Below are 20,695 nucleotides of genomic sequence, written 5' to 3' on the forward strand. Positions count from 1 at the left end.
TGCCAAAAAGGATTTTCTTCGGAAATCTTAATTAGTGCAGGAGGTGGGCAGTGGCGGCACCTCTAAAGTTGGTCTAGAAGTAATGAAGTTGCTTGTGTGGGTTTTAAATTCTGGTTTCAGATGGTCAGTAATGATTCAGATAGTGCAATTGGAGAAGAAAAGTTATCATTAAAATGATCCAGCCTGATAATTTTGGGATTCTGTCCCGCACTTGGGCTAGATGGAGATAGAAGAGGGAACTAACAGAGTTTTTCCAACCAAGATGTTTGAAAGTTCAGTCTTATCGTGGGCAGGGATTGTCATTGTTTGTTGTTGTATTGTACTTTCCCAAGAGTTTAGTGCAGTGCTCTGCACCCAGTAAGCACCTTATAAATACGACTGAATAAATGAATGGAGGCAAAAGGGGCAGTTGGAAAACTTTAATCCTGACATCATTGCGTGTTGGACGAGTGACATTCATTATCTCTGGCTGTTAGGCCTCTGAGTCTTACGAGGTATTCCCGGAGTGTCCAAACTCCTGAGCCTTGACCTTTGGAATCCAGCGCATCGAGTCAGTCCGGGAGATTCGTGCCGTTCAAAACGGCAGTTTTCTTCATGGCGTTCTCCTTGAAGAGTTTCAAGGAGAAACTTGAACCACTTCTGCTAACGGAGACCCTCCTTGAAGAGTTTCCAAGTACACTAGGCTCTGGGAATCCTGAGCAGTGAGATTCCCCCAGGGTCCGTGGCCTTTCCCGGCTTCCTCTTTCCCCCGTGGGTAGAATTCCACTTGGGGGCCAGTGGGCATCTCGGGCCCACCTGGGTCTCATCTCGCTTTTTGCAGGTGAGGCTACAGAGGCTTGAAGCGGTGCTTCAGGGGAGTGGGGCGCTATGCGGGTCCCCCTCCTTAGATTGCACCAGAAAACATCTAACCTGGATTCTTGCGTTGCGGTGTAGCTCGGCCAATGCCGCCCCTGAATTCGAAGGTCGAGGAGGTGACGAGCTTGGCACCGAGATCGCCAACACCCTGTACCGGATATTTAACAACAAAAGCAGCATAGACCTGGAGTCCCTCTGCATCAGTCCCAGGGAGCACTGTTGGGTCCTCTACGTGGATGTCTTGGTGAGTTTCACAAGCCCGGCATGTGAGGAAAAGCAGCCTCGGCGGGTCGGATTGGACTGGGGCGCCGCAGGCCGCAGAACGGGCGGGCCGGGAGCATAGGCGCATGCCCTCGTGCAGGATCAGTGGGACTGGGTGAGGCTAGCTTAAAAACCTCTCCCACTTGGAGAGCTTTCTCTCTGTTAGCAAAGCGACAGAAAGCCCAGGAAATCCCTGGGGGCTGAGGGGTGACTACATCTTAGGACTGGCCCCAGCTTCCTCCTGAAAGGGCAGTCAGTTTTTTGGGGGGGCTTGGCCGCAGTCATCACCAGGGTCTAGTAGGATGGACACCTCCCCATCCTACTAGATTTATTCTTCGGAGGACCTGGTCTCTTCCGTTTTCCCCATCTCCCAACTTGTCAGCTGGTGACGGGCACGCAGTACTCTTTCCCTCCGCATTCACAGGCTAGAGAGCTTGCTCTCATCAACGTCATTCCTGTCTTTCGCCAAGTGTTCTCTTTCTGGAACACCCTCCCCACACAGCCTTGCCACTCCCTTTTCCTTCAGGATTCAGCTTCGAGATTCACTACCTCTCTGAAGCCTTTTGGGACCTGCCCCATCTGCTTCCAGTCACTGCCGTGACTTGTTCTGAAGACCTGCTGCCTTGGATCCTGCCCACCTTCAAGTAGGGCTGCGCATGAAGCAGCTCTGCCTCTCCAGTAGGGATTCTCTGACCAGCAAAAGAGGATGCGGGTCAAGGTCTGCTTGGCTCTGAGTTCACCCTTCAATCTTTCCATTTAAGACTTAATGGATTTCTCTCTTTTTTTTTTTTTAAAAAAAAAAAGGTATTTAAGCGCTTACTACTAAGCCAGGCCCTGTGCTTTACAGTGGTGAAGATACAAGTTAATCAGGTTGGACCCAAGCCCATGTCCCACAAAGTGCTCACAGTCTTAATCCCCATATTCAGTTGAGGTAACTGAGGAACAGAGAAGTTAGGTAACACGCCCAAGGTCACACAACAGACAAGTGGCGGAGCCGGAATTAGAACCCAGGTCCTTGGACCCTAGGCCCCGCTGCATTCGTGGGGTTTCTTTTTTTTTTCCTTCCTTTGTAGGATACTGTGAGAGGTTTGAAATGCTGCTGCTATTGCTAGAGGTGTAATTTAATGTTTTATTAATGGTGAATTATAATGGCAGTATGTATTAAAGTTGTTATAAATGTTAAGTAGATCTTGTCATCGCAAGGGAAATTAATATCTGCTAAATAATGGCGAGTTCTTTTGAGATGCTGTTTTCCCCTTCGATAAAGCAAACGATTCCCATTAGTATCGATGGGAGCTATGCAAGTTTCATTAGTGACAGAATAGACTTTACGAAGGTTCCATCATAAAGTCTAATATCACCCCATGTAAGTGGAGTCAGTTGAATCACAGCTGCAACTTTTGTCTGCAATTCTGGGTTCCTAATAGCTCACCTTAAAAAAAAAATATCAAAAAACAGTCCTCTCTTACTTAGTTTACCCTACATGGCCTAATAGAAAGAGCACAGGCCTGGGAGTCAGATGACCTGGGTTCTAATTCCAGGTCTTCCGCTTACCTGCTGACCTTGGATAAGTCACCTAACTTCTCTGTGCCTCAGTTCCCTCATCCACAGAATGGGGATTCAATACCCGTTCTCCTGCCTACTTAGATTTTGAGTCCCTTGTGGGACCTGTTTATTTTATACTCCAGTGCTTGGTACAGTATTTGGCACATATTAAGTGCTTAACAAATACCATCATTATTATCATCATCATCATCATCATCACAATTATTGATATTATTTCCCGGGAACAAATGGGAACATCAACCTTTACGATTGGCCTGGCATCCATGGTTTAATTAGCAAGCAGCTCCTGCAAGTCTGGGCTAGGTCTTAGGAAGGACATTGGACATAACAAGTGCTTCTTGTTTAAGAGCATTTTATTTTCAGTGGAACCCATTTCTTCGTACTGCCCAGCAGTGCATAATGAAACACAACTCCGAAACAAATTAACGGACGACTTTAACCACCTTTGCAGTTTTAAAATACATTTTAAGAAATGTGTCGCTAAGCTAAATGGACTTAGTTTCAGTATAACAGATTTTGAAATTAACAAGCACAGACCGTACTCAGGTGGTCTTAGGTGAGTGTCAGTAGATATGTGTATGTATATGAATAGACTTCAGGAAATTCCAGTAAAAGACTGGAACTGTACGGGAATCAGCGCGGCTCAGTGGAAAGAGCCTGGGCTTCGGAGTCAGAGGTCATGGGTTCGACTCCCGGCTCTGCCTCTTGTCAGCTGTGTGACTGTGGGCAAGTCACTTAACTTCTCTGTGCCTCAGTTACCTCATCTGTAAAATGGGGATTAACTGTGAGTCTCACGTGGGACCACCTGATTACCTTGTATCTCCCCCAGCGCTTAGAACAGTGTTTTGCACGTAATAAGCGCTTAACAACTACCAACATTATTATTATTATTATTGTGGGTTTTATATGCTTACCACAAGTTAGACCACTGATTGGTCAGAGGAAAGTTTTTGTAGAAAATTCAACTTCACCTCAGTGTAAAACATAGAAGCACTTATCTCTCTTGCAATGCTGGCAGCTAATTTCTTTAAGCATGACATTGAGTAAATTGAAAAATGTGACATGTTTCCTAAATGCGTTGCTTGTTCGCCAGTGTTTAGGCAGGACCTTGAAGAGCGTTCTGCCTCTTTGGTGTGGGTGCTGTGTGGTTTGTTGATCTCTTAGAGCCATTTCTCTGTAGGAATTGCCGTACCCCAGAGAAATGAGATAATGAACATTGTGGAAGGACAACCGCCCCCAAGTAGCTTCTGCCCAATGTTGTGGAAGCTCCCCGGGGCAGGGGCCACCTCTCCTACCTTGATTTTATGCTCCCAGTTGCCTAGTAAGTTGCTCTCCCCAAAGGAAGCGCCCAGTAAATACCGATAAGGGGGCGAGGGTGAAAGTGGAGACGATAGCGGCAATCCCTTCCAATTCAGAAGACTGTACCCAGTTAGTGACTGGGGAGTTTTTCAAAGGGAGAATTGAGACCAAAATGCAATTATAAATATATCTGCTAAATTTGGCCATCAAAATTGGGAACAGCGATGGCCATAGAAGGGAGGAGAGAATAAAAAAAGAGGTTAGCTGTGGAGAGAATAGGGTGTTTTTTGTTTGTTTTTATGCAGCAGTCACATTTTTGCTCTCGATAAAAACATAGTGCTTACTGTACTGGTCCTATAATATTGATCACTAGGTTTAATACCATATGTAAAAGGGTGTTACTTTCATGTTAAAATTTAACGAATAAACACTGAGATCTGTAGTTTGACCTTTCTGTGTTCAGCAGGTGGGAAACAGAACTAATTTGGTTGTCTTCATGGGTTTTAGCTTTTGCTTTGGCTATTACCATTTTTTTGATGAACAACCCAAGTAGGACTGTCTTTTTCGCCTATCGGTTCATTTCCCTTTCTCCAGCTGCCGTGGATAGGGGAGTTGGAGGGTGGGAGGAGGTGTGTGTGTGCGTGGGTAATATGAATCTTCTGTAAAGATTTTGAGCCACCGGTACATTGGAGTGTTTATAGAAGTGAGAGTTTGAGGCTGGGACAGGTTTATTGTGATGTTGATTGTGATAGGCCCTTGCTGCTGTGAGGTTCCTCAAGGTGGTCACTGGGAAACAACTGAGGGGAGGGGTGACATGGTCAAAAAGCTAATTTTAGCCCAGCTGCCGTTCCCGTTTAGACCCCGGCTGATCAAGGGCCCGATCCATCCATCCAAGACCTCGCCTGTTGAAAAATGAATCGTGCAGGATGATCTGCATCTAGAATCTAAATTAGGTATCCTTCTCTGTCGGATACACGATTATTGACAAAAGCATTATCAGGCATCTGATGGGGAAAGAAAGAAGTAACTCTCCCCATCAAGCCACCCTACACTAATTATTGTCAAAGTGGAGGTTTCTGGGAGACCTGTGTAGAGGAGATGTTCTTTGTTTACTGGAATTTTAAGGATGGGGAGGAGAGATGGGGGTACACTAGTCCCGAAGAGCATCGGCTTGACTCGAAACCATTGCAGGGGCATTCATTTAAATCAGCCTAAGGCTATTTTGTCCATCTCTCAGCGATGGACTTGGGTCAGAATGGGCAGGACTCGGTTCCTCTATTGACCGCCGTCTCTTTTCTACCTTCCATCTCGACCACAGTTGTTGGAGTGTGGAGGAAATCTATTTGACGCCATCTCCATTGCTGTTAAGGCCGCTCTCTTCAATACACGGTAAGGGACCCACGACCCAGAACTCCCGGAGGTTGCTCTCGGTGCCTGAGCGGGAGCAGGAATGAATCGAGGATGGAGGAGGCTGCATGGTGAGGGAGAATTTTCATTCTTGCACAGACAGCGAAGGTGGCAGGCTTTGATAGAGGTTATAAAGGATAAGGTCTGACAATCCCCAGGTTACCCTGGCAAGCACTTCCAAACAGAGGGACTTCTGGGCAGCACCCCCTGAGTCCCGTCAGGTGGGCAACGGGGAGAGGAGGAGAGCACCGGCTGCTAGCCTCTCCAGGCAGCAACCGTCAATCTTGCAGACAGAGGCTAAGCTAATCGGTAAGCCCCCATGAAGGCACAGCGTCCTGGCCAAAAAAAAAATCTGCATGTGCTCCTGGCTTCTCAATTTAGAATGGTTCCTCAGTCCTTTCCACAGTGTGAAAGCAAAGTTGGTAACCTGTGGGCCTTCAACAAGGATGCGTTAGCTTTATCTTTTCGAACTTCCGGGCCCGTCAGTGCCCAGGTGGGTAACTCGGACGAGAGCCGCTCCTCAGTTCAAACTCGGGTTTCATAGTTTCGAGCAACTGCTTGGCTGTAGCCGACGGAAGTAGGGTGAGTGGTATCGCCCTTTAAGAGGATTGGTTCAGAGTTCTTAGACTCTTTAGGGTTGGTCCATTGGGGAGCAAGTACGGACTTAAGCAGTAGTTCTGCCTGAGATGGGAAGCAAGTGGCCATCTGTTGCAGTGCAAGGTTCCAAAAATTCCTCTGCCCTTTCTCTCCCCATACACCCCCACCGATTGTTGCCATGGACACTGAAGCAAGAGGAGGAGATGTGAGACAGAGCAGACTGTTTGATTGTGGGAGTACCTGCTGGGTAAATACCATATGTTGGGATGTTATATACGTTACGGGTGCGCAGACGTGGCAGATTCCTCTATGGGGAACGAGCAGAGGTCTTTGTCCGGTCTTAAAATAGACCTGTTATTATCTTGGAAAGCAGCGTTGACCAAGTGGAAAGAGCATGGGCCTGAGAGTCAGAGGGCCTGGGTTCCCTGGGCTCTAATCCTGGCTCTGACACTTACTTGCTGGGTGACCTGGGGCAAGTCACTTCACTTCTCTCTACCTCAGTTCCTTCATCTGCACAATTGGGACGATTGAATACCTATGCTCCCTCTCCTACTTAGAATGTGAGCCCCATGTAGGACCTGATTATGTTGTCATCTACTCCCTCGCTTAGTACAGTGCTCGGCACGAAAGAGGCATTTAATAATATCACAATTATTAAGTAACAAGGAGACACTTTGGACTGTTTTATGATCTATTGTAAAAAGCTATTTTGGAAACCTATAGAATGTTACACACTCTCTGGGCTGTGTCTGTCAGGTGAAGAACTGGGAGAGAGAGAGAGAGAGAACACGCACGCAAACATTTTTATATGCGCTTCGGGCCTGAGATTATGCACGTGTAATTAATTCAGTCTCTTCAGGCCGAGGGCTTAATTTTTCTTTTACATTTGAAATGGATTCTTGAAGGAGTCTCATGCTCACTCTTAAACAGGGACGGGGATACACGGTGTGTAGAATGTAAGCACACCAGGCACTGCTGGCCTGTTACAGTCCTGACTCTGATTCCCTGGGAATTGGTGTTTCAGACCCGCCTACCTTCAGGGATACTAGAACTGGGCAGAAGTGGAGGGCGACTGTCAGAAGGCCAGGGCAAAACCACCCAAGTCATTTCCATTCCCGGAGCCTATGGTACCATCTCTCTGCACCCTAAATCAAATCGCAGGCACGTCAGTTGGATTCGCTCCAGCCTCAATTCTTTCAGCCACCCATGACATCTTCTAAGGAATATGGGGATTGATAATCTACTCGGTGGGAGGAATCCAGATAGATTTGAATGGATGACCTTACTCGAGTCTTTTCCTTTTAGTTTTTGAACATCAGCAGAAAAGTCACAACTAGCCACCCTGGGGATTATCCCTTTGTCCTTTTCTAACTTCTGTTTTTCAATCTGAATTCCTGGAGCAATGTTGCCAGCTCCATATAGAAAATCCAGTGTTTAAATTCCCCTTAGATGACTTTTGGATTTCTGACAGCTAAGTGGAATGCTCTCAGTTTAAGATGTAATTGGAAAGGAGTCTAGATGTGAGTGATTTTTGTGGGCCTGCAGGTAGATTTTTTTTTCCTTCCCTGCCTTTGTACATCATAGTTAGTGTCATCAGTAAACTCTGTTTTATCTTTTTAAGGGTTTCTGGAATGCAAAAGCAGCAGAAATGAAAACAGATGTTTTGTAAACTGGGATGAGTGCAGGGGACCCATTGAAGCCATTTAAATCTCTTCAGCAGACTGTTTAATCCATCTCTGTGGAGGCTTGTTCTTTCAAGTTTTCTTAGGAAGACAATTTTAAGTAGGGGCAGAGTTAAGGAGAATTGAAAACCAAAGCTGTTAAGGGAAAAGATGTTATTAATGGAAAATATTTTTCTGCCTTAACCTTGAAAACTATTTCGTATGCTTCAGGGACCAACCTTTATGCCACGTACGAAGACGGTTATCGTCTGGTCAGATAATTAACATTCCTTTCCAGAAAGTCCTCTGATTTCTCCAGCCTTGGATTTCAAATTGTATTTTGGGTCCTTCCACCTTGCCCCTCGTCTGAAAAACACTCCTTCTCTTGGGATTGAGCCAAGTAAAAAGGAACTGGGGAGTTGAGTAGCTAGGTAGGCAGGATGCCACGCTGAGCAAAGATCTGAAGTTCACAGCTTGCAATAGTTAGTAACAAAATTTCATTATAGTGGCCCGGGAGTGGAAATTGAAATGGTCATAACTGTTTTGGAATTTCGTTGGGTTGCATAGTTGAAATAGGATTTCTTCTGGAGTTCTAGAACAGAAGACTCGACACAGACAAATTACAGTGACACGCATTTTCCTCTGGGCGTTGAGGGGTCCTTTATTTCTGAAGTATTTTTGTATATACTAGTTTCTCTCCTGAGAGGTTTTGTACATGACTTTCTCTAGGGGTCAGTAAGAGCCTGCAAATCGTATTTGTTTAAGCTACTGAAAGTTGTCTATGCTTTGGTTCCCCAGCATTCCACGTGTCCAAGTTTTGGAGGATGAAGAAGGATCAAAGGATATTGAGCTCTCCGATGACCCTTATGACTGTATTCGACTGAATGTGGAGAATGTGCCTTGCATCGTTACTTTGAGCAAAGTAAGGTTTGGTCTAGCTTTATTTCGGTTGGGGGGATTTATTGTAGCTTGGCTAACGAAGTAGCTTCAGGAAAGGGGTTGGAAGCCCTTAACCAGTTGGGGCTTTTAGAATTCACTTCTCCGAGTCTTTTACCAAGAGCACGGGGGAGACTACGAAGGCGCACCCAGCAAAACTCATGCCCAGTCGTAACTTGCCCTAGATCCTCGGAAAACCTGTTCCAAGCCCTTGAAAACAAGCGGTCTCTTCGGGGAAGCAGCGTGGTGTTGTAGGTGGAGCACGGGCCTGGGAGTCAGAAGATCATGGGTTCTAATTCCAACTCTGTCACTTGTCTGCCGTCTGACCTTGGGCAAGTCATTTTACTTCTCTGGGTCTCAGTTACCTCATCTGTAAAATAGGGATTAAGACTGTGAGCCCCCGTGGGACAACCTGACTACCTTATATCTACCCCAGCGCTTAGAATGGTGCTTGGCATATAGTAAGCGCTTAATAAATACCATAATTATTACTAATACTAGTAATTATGCTATTTCACTACTTGCTTATATGCCAAGGATTGGGGTAATCAGATCAGACACAGTCCCTGTCCCTCTTGGGGCTCAGTGTCTAAGAATCCCCAGTTTACGGGTGGGGAATCTGAGGCACAGAGAAATTAAGTAACATGTCCCAGGACACACAGGATGCATGTGACAGAGCTGGGATTAGAACCCAGGTTCTCTGACTCTCAGGCCCATGCTCTCTCCACCAGGTCACTCTGCTTCTCCAGTGTCTCAGAAGCTCCTTTTCCCTACCGTACATAATGATGATGATGATGGTATTTGTTGAGCGCTTACAATGTGCCAAGCACTTTTCTAAGCACCGGCCATCATCTGGCACATATCAAGTCACTGGGCTCCACGGGAATTTGGCGTGTTAATTAAAGTGTGTTGGTACAGGAGAGGGTAAGGGAGAATAGGAGTGGGGCAGGACTCAGAGATTGCAAGTTAGTGCCTTGCTGAAGACTCTGCAGAGCACATTCCTTATCCTTGAGGGAAAGTAAATCGATGTCCCCTTTTTTCCCTTTTTTTTATGGTATTTGTTAAGCACATACTGTGTGCGAAGGCACTGTTCTCAGCACTGAGGTAGATACAAGATCATCAGGTCTCCCATGGGGCTCACAGTCATAATCCCCATTTTACAGATGAGGTAACTTAGGCCCAGAGCAGTGAAGTGGCCTTGTGAAGTGGCCTGTCCAAGGTCACACAGCAGACAGATGGCGGAGCCCGGATTGGAACCCAGGAGCTTCTGGCTCCCAGGCCCTTGCTCTAGCCTCTAGACCGCGTCGCTTCTCACTGCCTTGAAAAGAGAAGTAGCTTTGGGGTTCCAAGCCTGTGTTGTGGCTCTGACGAACTTGCTCGCTTTCCAGATTGGCTATAGGCACGTGGTGGATGCCACTCTTCAGGAAGAGGCCTGCTCTCTGGCCCGCCTGCTCGTGTCCGTGACCAACAAAGGGATCCTCACCTGTATGAGAAAGGTGGGGAAGGGCAGCCTGGATCCGGAGAGCGTCTTCGAGATGATAGAGGTGAGGCAGAGCGTTACACCTGGTTGACCCAGTAGAGGAGTAGTGGCGGTCGTCATGTCTTGGCCCGGGCCTCGGCACATAGGCACACGTGCCAGCTGGCAGGTCTGCCCCGCCAGCTGCCACTGAGCCATGTGGCCTTCAGCGGTGTCCTAACCAGTCTCTACCAGCTAAAGGTGCCAAAGCTCTTCTGATGGCACCTACCTTTTCATTCCTTACCAGGGAGGAAACCAGCACAAGGCAGTACTAATAATAGTGACATTTATGTGTTTACTATGTGCCAAGCACATCTCCTAAGCATGGGGGTAGCTACAAGATGATAAGGTTGGACACAGTCCTCGTCCCACACGGGCCCACAGTCTAAGAGTATTTAATCCTCATTTAACAGATGAGGAAACCAAGGCATAGAGGAGTGTAGGAACTTGCCCAAGGTCACACAACAGGCAAGTGTAAGAGCTGGGACTTGAACTGGGCAAAGCACTGGATAAAGGCGAAACAGATAAGGCCCGGTCCCTGTCCGTCCCGGGGTACGAAACCTAAGAGTGGCTCTTCCTTCCAGGCCACGTCCTCCAGGAAACCTTCTGGATTTATCCCCAGTCTCCTCAACCTGCTACATTTCCCCTCTTGGCCTGACTTGTCAGCTATCCCATTTTTGTCCCATAGGACATTAAGAATTTTTTCAAGTGAATTCCTATTTAAAAAGCAGAATGGAAAACTGTTGGTCGAAGGGGTCTTCGTGTCGTATTTCCCACCACATGTCTTTCTTCTGGCCTCTCTCTGACTTTTCTCTAGCTTCCCTTCCCATTCAGAGTAGCGTGGCCTTCTTGACCCAGATGCACTTTTGAAATCTTCGTGGTACCCTCTTCCAACACTGATTTCTTGTATTCAACCCAGAAACTTTTTTGTTTCACTTCGTACTCTGAGTAGCTGTTCATATTCACTATAGATCTGTCAGCCTTCATGGCGAGACTGGGAATTATCTTTCACTGATAATGTGAGCCATTTGTGTCTTTCACAATATTGGTCTTGGGAGAGAGGAAGGAAGTTCATTTTGTAGATTGTCTTACCCTGGTGCTTCTAGGAAAAGGGCATAAAAAACGCCAATACCCACCCCCACAGCATCCGTTTGTATCTACTTTGTGGATAAAATGTAGAAGAGTAGCTTTTCACATTCCTCGTAGGTTTGAAAGCAGCGATCCTCTTCCCTCTGCCTCTGTCACTTGCATATACTACAATTGGGTTTGCCATCTGTTTTGCTTTTTTTGTTGTTGTTTCTACATGGTACCAGCCTAAATTCTGCTGCCTGATTACTATTTTGAGGGTTCCCTCACCTGTGCCCACAGCAGTGGGCTGCAAGGATATGATGCCATATCTTGTGTCCAAACCTCCCGTATACCATTGGGATTCTCTTTCACAGCTATCACCAAAAATGCTACCCCATCTCGCATTACTTTGACTCGGTTTCGCTAAATAAGCCAGCCATGCTTAACGTGTTATACTGTTCTCGCCACGAGGCCGAGCGATTGTCCGTTCTCCCCCCTTTGTAAGGCACAGTCTGGAATCTCATCCAACACGCTGCCGACTGCAACCCTGTCCCCACAGATAACAGATTCGGTGTTGAAGTGGTTCAGGTCTCTGGGTCTTGATGTTCTCCCTCTCCTTTTCTTAAGCAAAATTAGCTTTGGGTCATGGATCCTATCAGTTCTCTCTCCAGGTTGCATTTAAAAACGGCCGGGGGTCGGTCTGTTTAAACCCAGTCCTTGCTTTACATTCTGTAACAGTGGTGTTTCCTTACGGTTAGATTTTTGTCCATTTCTCTGGTTTTCCCTATCCCTCCTCTCCCTCTGAACTCTCTAGCATTGGTCCATGCAGGGTGGTCAAAACCCTTCATTCCTGATTCCTTACGTAACTCACCCAAAAGCTTCGCCTCATGATCTTTTGGCTTGCCTTTTCTGTTACATAAGCACAGTCTCCCTTGAACGCTGCTCTTCCTGCAGGAAGGGAATCTCCATCTGGAAACAGATTTTCTTCTTGTTGTTTTGGGTTTGTTTGTTTTTCCAGATTAGAGATGTTAGCTCATCTTTTTTCTTCTACATATTTGCTGCCCAATATTATTACACATCTCCCAGATGGAATTCTTCAGAGCTCAGATTTTCTTGTGCTTAGGGAGAAAGAGCAAGAGAGAGCACAGTACTGCTGCTCCTCTTTCTCTTCGTTCCCCAAAGCCTCCGGACACCCTCCACCTCCTGCCCCCAAATAATGCCGGACTTTTACTTGCCTGTAGTCCCTCTCTGTGATGCCTTGAAGAGCTCCTAGGTGAAGGCCATCTTGACTTTCTCCTTATGGTCTCATGATGTCACTGAGTAATAGCAGGTAGGGGTATCGGGTAACATTTCTCCCCATTTTACAGGTGAAGAGATTGAGGCCCTTTATGAAAGGGTGTGGACTGAAGCCCTCAGACTGGACTCCCATTCCAGGGCTCACTATCCACTAGGCGATTGCGGCCTCCCTGCAGGGTAGTTGATGAAAATCTGTTGAAGCCTAACTTTTAGATCCCCCAGAGTGCCCGGGTTAGGTTAAATTTGTGTTCATTTCTTTGATTTGTACCCTTTATTTTACCAGTCTTTGGCAAAGCAGGGCAGTACGTTTGGCAATTTCTTACTATAGATGAAGGGCATTCGCTAGCTAAAGAAATGGTGATGGACAGACTGAGACCTTTCGTGGTGGCATTGCTTCTGTTCTGTCTAAACAGTTGTCTCTAAAATGTCTTCAGCTGCTCAGAGAACAGCCTTCATAAATAGAAGTACCACCAGGCCTGCTATCATTAAGAAACTTGAGTTTCTCCAAAACCGATTTTCCAGTTTTGTTGACTACGCCATCCACAATCCTCTCAAGTTGTAATAACGAAGGGAGGGTATGAATTAGCGAAAGGAGGAATTGTTGAATTTCTCCAGGTAGGCGCACAGACCGTTAGAGATGGCCCAGGGATACATTAATTCTCAATCAGTCATTAGTATTTATTGAGCACTTATTACACGTTGGGCACACTACAGTACAGCAGAGTTGGTAGACTCGATCACTGCCCACAGGGAGCTTACAGCCTAGAGGCGGAGATGGACATTAAAATAGATTAGGGAGAGGGGAGAGTGGTAGAGTATAAGGATATGTACATAATTACTGTGTGGTTGGAGGGTGTATCAAAGTGCCTAAGGGAATCAGTTCATCAAGTAAACCACTTTTAGTTCCAAGAAAAGCCAGCTACAGATGGCTCCTGAGCCAGAGGTTGCCGACCCTTGCTTTTTTATATTGCTTCTTGCTAACCAGTTGTATTTCTTGACGCTTTCTGCGTGCAGAGCAGATCGCTGGACTGAGTGCTTACCCGAGCGTCGTAATGGCATGCTAAGCACAGATCACTGAGTGAGACAGAACTTTTGGGAGAAGCTAACTTTGAGATGGAGGTTGGGTGATGGATTAGATTGTTAACACCGTTCCGTGGCTAGGGGGCAGAGAGGGTAGGCAAATTAAAATGACAATTCTTATAGCTCTTCTGAAATACCCTTCTATCGTCAGTGGATTGCTCCCACTCAAGAGTTTCATTTGGGGAACGAGGAGACATTTCATCCCCGTCTAGTGTAAGGAAGTCAAAACCTCCTTTTGGAAGGTCACAGCCTGCACTGCTGTAATGATGATAACACTGGTATTTATTGACTGTAGTAGTACTAAGGGCCCAACACCTGGTAAATCCAAGACAGCATGATCAAACGGTCCCCGCCCAGAGAGGGCTCACATTTTCATCTTCCCATTTGACAGCTAAGGCAACAGAGACAAAGTTTAAAGGGTGAGTGGTCCAAAGTCCCGTGGCCTACTGCTCCAGGGTCCCGGGGTCTCCCAACTACGAGGCCCAGGGCTGCTTGTCTAAAGGGAACAGAGGAGACAGAGGATAACTGAGATCCTTAGTCACCCAGTTATCCAAACTCCCCCCTCCAGAATCCGCTCAAGCCGAAGATGCTTCCGATATCTCTTTATTCCAGGCCTTGGCTGCCGCTCCTCCTTCCCCTGTCTTCTGCCTGGCACTTGGCCCTTCCACTGCTCCTTAGTATAGGGAAGGGGAAAGAAATCACCTCCAGTCAGATTGCCCGCTTTGCATGTCATCAGCTCTGGTAGAAGGTTTGTTTGGTTTGTTGGTGAAATCTCTGTGGATTTCAATAATTATCCGTGCTCTCGTGTCCCCCTTTACCAGGGAAAAGGAAAACGTAGCCGTTTCTTCACATGATATTCGGAGTTGCTTTCGGGTACTCAGGGTGTTCACCTGTCATCAGTTGGGCCAGACACGTCTGTCAGTCCTGGAGGGGCAGGGGGCATTTTCTGCCACTGCTTTTACACAAGACTGAAACCAAACAAAAAATACAAGTCAGGGAAGGATGGCGTAGGGAGAGTTGGAATCTCAGATCGACAGAAGGGGGAAACGTTCTTTCGGATGAATCGTCTGCCTGTCTCACCGGTCCGGTATCCTTTTCCTTCCCTCCCTGTCCTCTGTTGTCCAGACTGGAAAACGCGTGGGAAAGATGGTGCACTCCTCCTTGCAGAGTGTCTTACACAAAGAAGAAAGCCTGGGCCCTAAGCGACAGAAGGTTGGATTCCTGGGATAAGCTCCGCTTCACCCCCTCATTGTGAATGCTTTTTTTTTTTTTTTTTGGAACAGAAGTGTGTATGTATTTTTTCTTGGAAGGTGTGAAGCTGAGGCAGCATTTGTGTATGTAATATTAAAGTATATTTTCTGATCTTGGCTTAAGTGTTGGTTGCAGTCTTACAGGAAGAAGACTTTTAAACTCAGTGGCCAAGCAGTATCATGTTCAGTAGCAAACCTCCAAGGAATCCCTCTATCTCAGGGGGGCGGCTGTCACGTGAGTCATCGGATCTATTTTATTGTGAAATGTAAACAAGTACACACTCCAGCCCCGTTCTGTAGGTGAAAATGTCAATCTGAAATACACGTTACAAAAGGAATTCACAGGGAGGACTAAGAACGTTGATTTGTTTGAATTCCTTCCCTGGAGATTATAAAAATGAGACTACAGGTGACTCTCTTGGGATGGGGTGGGTCTAATTCTGCCCAGAGGCAGGAGGATGGAGTTAGGAAACAAAGGGACGAGAAGTGTGCTTCTAACAACTGCAAAAATTAAAATGTGGGATATTCATTGAGTGCACTCGTCTGCCAAGTACTGGGGTAAATACAATCCAAAAACACAGTCCCTGCCCCACGGGGGATCGCCTTCTAACAGGGAGGGGAAAACAGGTATTGAATGCCCACTGGACATGAGGAAACGGCCTTAGAGAAGGTAAGTGGCATATCCAAGGTCACACACAGGCAAGGGGCAGAGCCGGGATTAGAGCTCAGCTCTCCTCTCTTCTAGGCTCATGCTCTTTTCAAGTTTTTCGAAGGTTGTTCAAGCCTACAATTTTCCGTCTCTTCCGAGTCCAGGTTTTCTAACCGCGGCCAACTTGGTGCTTCCACGTACTGTGGCCTGGGAGGGCCAGGTCCCTCTGGGTAATGGGGAGAGAAGCAGCATGGTCTGGTGGATAGAGCACAGGCCTGGGAGTCAGAAGGACCTGGATTCTAATCCTAGTTCTGCCACTCGCCTGCTGTGTGACCCTAGGCAAGTCACATCCACTTCTCCGTGCTTCAGTTTCCTCTTCTGTAAAATGGGGATTGTGACTGTGAGACCCCTGTGGGACACGGACTGTGTCCAATCTGATTATCTCAGCACTTTGTACATACCCGGCATAGAGGGGGCACTTAAATACCTTAAAAAAAGAGAGCTCTGCTTCTTACACCCAGTTCACAAAATGTCATTTACCTCTTTCACTAAGGCACTCTTTTGTTAGCTCCTTGTTCTTTTGGAGGGCTGTCTGAGACAACCAGATCTTTCTCTTCCGTGATGCAAGCCAGGAATTTAAGTCAGGAGTTACTGGTCAGACTGCCATCAGACTATACTTCCTGGAAATGTCCCTGCATTCCAGTGTGAAGGTAAGATCGGTACAGCCTCGTATCTTTCTGCAAAAAAAGCAGTTAAGAAGGTGCCGATTCACGACGGATATGTTTCGGTCGTGACGTCTGCCCTATCTTTCAGATCGTTTAGCGGTGATGCCCCAGCACTGGAAGACTTGGTTGGTTCTGGACGCCAGGGATACAGCCTCCGGCCTCGAGTGATGATAATGACACCTGTATTTAAGTACTCACTATGGCTCAAGCGCTGACCCGACTGCTGAGGTTGATGCAAGGAAATCTTGTTGGATGTAGTACTTGTCCCACAGAGGGCTGATAGCCTAAGTAGAAGGGAGAGTAGGTATTAGAACCCCATTTTACAGATGAGAAAACTGAGCCAGAGAGAGGTTAAGCGACTTGCCCAGGTCACATAGCAGAAAAGTGAGTGTTGGGATTAGAACCCAAGTACTCTGACCCCCAGGCTTGTGCTCTTTCCACTAGGTCACAGTCTGAAGTTTTCTTTTTTGAAAATCTGTGAGCACAACTGTAGGAAGGGAAGGGGGACGGAGGGAGGGATTGCAGTAACTCGACTGCGTAGTGAAAGTGTCCCATTACCTTTCTGTTCCTCTTCCTTTCCTTCTTTTTTTCTCCTGTTCCCCATATTGCTAGCTCCTCCCCTGTTTGGAAGCTGCAAGAAAGGGGGGTAATTAAGCAAGTCTCTCATGTGTATGTGTTTGTGTGGCATTCATCTTTCTAAACTTTTGCTCTTCACTGCTGTAGCATTTTGTGAATGGCCTGGTGGGTGTCAGCCTCCCCTAGGGTAGATTGTAAATTGTGTGGATTACTCGATTGGACCTTCCCAAGAACTTAATACGGTGCTCTGGGCAAAGGTGTTCAATAAATACTATTGACTAATGGGTTCCACAGACCCCGTGATAGCAGGTCGGCCAGGTCTAGGGTCGCGTCAGTGAGGAAAGTAGTTGGGTTCAGTTGCCTTTCAAGGTAGCCACTTGGAGACTTTGCCGAATTAATTCTGGTACAGGCTCTGGTGTTGAAAGCAACATTATTCGTTCCATCTGCATTTTGCTCAGACCCCACCTTAAGTAGCTGCCGATAAATAAAGCAGTTTACCAATTGGGAATCAATAGACTTTGGTCTTCTCTAGGTCCTTGCTGGGTTTTTCCTAATAGCGCAAGGTCAGCACTAGTATTCCAAGTTGCCCTCTCGGGACCTGGATGGCGAATTTCGGGAATTTTTGCAGATGCATCAGAGTGACTCTTGGACAGTTAAGCCCGCGGCAACCATCCGAAAGGCACGGAGATTAGACGCAGGAGAAACAAAAAACCTTCTACATGACTGGCTGTGGTTCTAATGGAATCATTACAGGTAGGAGAGGGGCGCAAATATAAATACATATCTGTGCCTCTAATTGCTATAGTTGATAGAGACTTCTCGCTCCTCAGTAGAGTGTACTTTAGCAAAGGATGAAATAACATGAGATAGTCATCAGTGGTATCTATTTAGCACTTCTTAAGTGCAGAGCTTTATACTAGGCACTTTTTTTTTTTTACAGTACTTGTTAGGTGCTTACTGTGTGCCAGGCACTCTACTAAACGCTGGGGTAGGTACAAGTTAATCAGGTTGACACAGTCCCTGTCCCACCTGGGGCTCAGTCTTATTCCCCATTTCACAGATGAGGCACAGAGCAGTCAAGTGGCTTGCCCGAGGTCACACAGCAGACAGGTGGTGGAGCCGGGATTAGGACCCAGGCCCGTCTGACGTCCAGTCCCAAGCTCTATCCGTCAGGCCATGCTGCTTCGCTGTACTAAACCTCTCCTTAGCTCCTTAATACGTAAGGAGCAGGGGGCAGGGGATGAAAGGGAAGCAAGTGTGGCCTACTGGAAAGAACGCGGGCCTGGGAGTCAGAGGACCTAATGGGTTTAATGAATCAATTAATGGTTGAGTATTTATTACTATTTATTAATAATGATAATTATGGGATTTGATAAGCACTTACTATGTGCCGAGCACTGGGGTAGATACAGTGTATAACATTGTGCTAAACACGTGGGACAGTACACTACAACAGAGCTGGCAGACACTTTTCCTCATCTCTGCTTTGCCACTTGCCTATGTGACCTTGGGCAAGTCACTTAACTTCTCGGTGCCTCAGTTTCCTCAACTGTAAAATGGGAATACAGTACCTGTTCTCTCTCCTACTTAGACTGTGAGCCCCAAGCGGGACAAGGACTGTATCCAGCCTGCTTAACTTGTACCTACTCCAGCACAAGTACGACGACTATTTTGAAAATTTGAGGGGAGATAAACATAGAAAAGAACCACCCTCAGCTAAAAGAACTACGGTGGCCTGTGATTTTAAATCAACATGCCCAGGAAAAAAATAATGAAATGGAAATAGTGAAAGCACAAGAGCAATTAGCAATTGTGTTATGGTAATAATAATGCCTGATTTTGGAAGACAGCTTTTCCCAAAGACCGTCACCTTCGTTGTCTTATTTTTACCCTCAAGACATCCCTGTTTGGTAGAGAGGAATTCACCCGGCCATTGTATAATTTCTCATTTGTTCATTCTGCAGCGTGGCTCAGTGGAAAGAGCCCGGGCTTGGGAGACAGAGGTCATGAGTTTGAATCCCAGCTCTGCCGCTTGTCAGCTGTGTGACTGTAGGCAAGTCACTTAACTTCTCTGTGCCTCAGTTTCCTCATCCGTAAAATGGGGATTAAGACTGTGAGCCTCATGTGGGACAACCTGATTATCCTGTAAATCTACCCCAGCGCTTAGAACAGTGCTCTGCACATAGTAAGCGCTTAACAAATACCAACATTTTTATTACTATATCCAGTAGAACTCTCCCATGTTCTTAGCTCTTTGCATTTTACAGATTAGGCTGTGCAGTTTTGTTCTGTTTTAACAGCAAATGTGTGGCACTGTGAAGGGTCCCAACCCCAGCTCTGTACAACTGCCTTTCTCATTGTTAGACAAGAGCATAATGGAAACCCAAAACTTGCAGGCTGTGGTCTCCGTATGCTTCATCCTTTTAAAGCCGTCTGGGAGAAGACATGTGAGACCATAAAACGAACCCTAGGAGGAGGCTGGTAGGGGCACCTGTTATCTCTTCAAGGTGGGGAATGGAAAACAGAGCCCTTCTTCCCATAGCAGGTGGTAATTGGAATTCATTATCACAGGAAGCTATGCAAACTGACATTTTAGATGGCTCCTGGAGGTTTTTGATAATTAAATCACAGCCCGAAAGTAGTGGGAAAGTTGGAGGTGTCGGATGGCATCTGTGGGGATGCCGGGGCCGACAGTCCCATCCCCTGTGTTGTTTTTCCCCATTTTTCCCACACTCCACCCCAGTTTCCTTATCTGGGCAACCCGCGCTTTGCTCAGCCCAGGTCTGCAGTGTGGGTGTCTGTCCATTCAGGGCTTCAAAGGCCCAAAATGGTGCCTGCCTGGCTCTTCCCCACCCTCCCTAAAATCCCTGGTCCTTTTCCCAACCAAACTGAAAAGCTGTTACCTGGGCTTGTCCACCGATACGGCCGTAACAATCGGGGCGGGTGCCTGCCGTCAGCCGGGAGGGAGGGCCGGCCCCCTGGACGAGGAACAGCGTGGCGGATGTTCTTCGGTTCACCTGCACCTGTCAGGGAAAAACATACAAAAGCCGTTCTTCTAATGAAGGTGAAGTTCTTCTTTGCAGTATGTGAACTGAATTCTCAACTCTTGAAATTTCCATTTGCCCTGGTTTCTTAATAGTAAATGAGATCCACGTGTTTTCTCTGCTCTAGCTCATGTGGTTTGGGCTTACTTGGAGGGAAAAACGATGTTGAAAACATCTCGGATGGCCAGCCACGGTCATTCCAGTGGAATCCCTTTTTCTTTCAACAAGCACTTTGCTGCCTGACCCGTGGCTCAGAGAGAACCGAGGATGCGGAAAGTGAGCTGGGCCTGCTTTGGGGGTAGAGGTGACCGTAAATTGGAGAGCGATCCCGGGGAGTCTCAGAGGACGGGAAGCCACAGGGCCCGAATTTGCGGGAGAGGGGATGTTTCTGTTCAGACCGAGCTTCCCCGGGCCCATAAAATGGCTTACCTTTGCAGGACAAGAACATTTCTTTGGACCAAAAGCTGTGTGCAGGAAGTGAAGGTGAGCTGGAAATATTTGGTGACTGGCAACGCTTTGCCTTTTCTGGTCAATGTCGGGACCACGTGAATCTCTCTGTTGGGTGGGGAAGACACCTGAAAAGCGGATTTCAGGGCAGCACTGGGGAGGAGGAGGACAGAGGGCCGGGCCGGGCCAGGCCAGGCAAACAGACTTCTGCCCTCTGATGTCCACAGTTCTAGAAAGCCAGAGAAGGAGAGATGTGGGAACGAGAGACAGACTTGGAGACACAGTCACAGAGACAGAGCGATGTGGAGAGAGACAAAGAGTGAGAGAGATGACATGGAGAGACATGGAGAAGACAGAGGCAGCTGGAGTGATGCAGAGATGAGAGACAGATGAAGGTGAGAAACCGGTGCAGAAATGAGACAGAGAGACACCGATGAAAGAGGCAGATGTGGAAATGAGACT

The 20,695-nt window shown here is 47.0% G+C and overlaps 1 protein-coding gene and 1 long non-coding RNA gene across 3 annotated transcripts in view; one reads left to right on the forward strand and one right to left on the reverse strand.

Moving 5' to 3' along the window:
- EXOSC7 (exosome component 7) overlaps positions 1-14,909 on the forward strand; it is a 34,411-nt gene extending 19,502 nt beyond the window's left edge. The window contains exons 4-8 of the mRNA XM_007666144.4: positions 934-1,099; positions 5,300-5,370; positions 8,445-8,568; positions 9,971-10,126; positions 14,668-14,909. Coding sequence (XP_007664334.2) covers positions 934-1,099; positions 5,300-5,370; positions 8,445-8,568; positions 9,971-10,126; positions 14,668-14,772 — 622 coding nt within the window. The 3' untranslated portion in view covers positions 14,773-14,909. The remainder of the gene's footprint in view (positions 1-933; positions 1,100-5,299; positions 5,371-8,444; positions 8,569-9,970; positions 10,127-14,667) is intronic.
- On the reverse strand, positions 13,271-20,226 carry LOC114813850. 2 transcript variants are annotated; one of them, XR_003761611.2, is made up of 5 exons: positions 19,646-20,226; positions 16,725-16,797; positions 16,365-16,450; positions 15,982-16,178; positions 13,271-14,510 (listed from the first exon to the last, which is right to left on the reverse strand). It is a non-coding gene; the product is annotated as an uncharacterized LOC114813850 (long non-coding RNA). The 2 variants fall into 2 exon arrangements; XR_003761609.2 differs by having other exon boundaries at positions 15,982-16,450.
- Between the last annotated feature and the right edge of the window lie 469 nt (positions 20,227-20,695).

Source organism: Ornithorhynchus anatinus, chromosome 8 (assembly GCF_004115215.2).
Source record: "Ornithorhynchus anatinus isolate Pmale09 chromosome 8, mOrnAna1.pri.v4, whole genome shotgun sequence".
In the NCBI taxonomy this organism is placed as follows: domain Eukaryota; kingdom Metazoa; phylum Chordata; class Mammalia; order Monotremata; family Ornithorhynchidae; genus Ornithorhynchus; species Ornithorhynchus anatinus.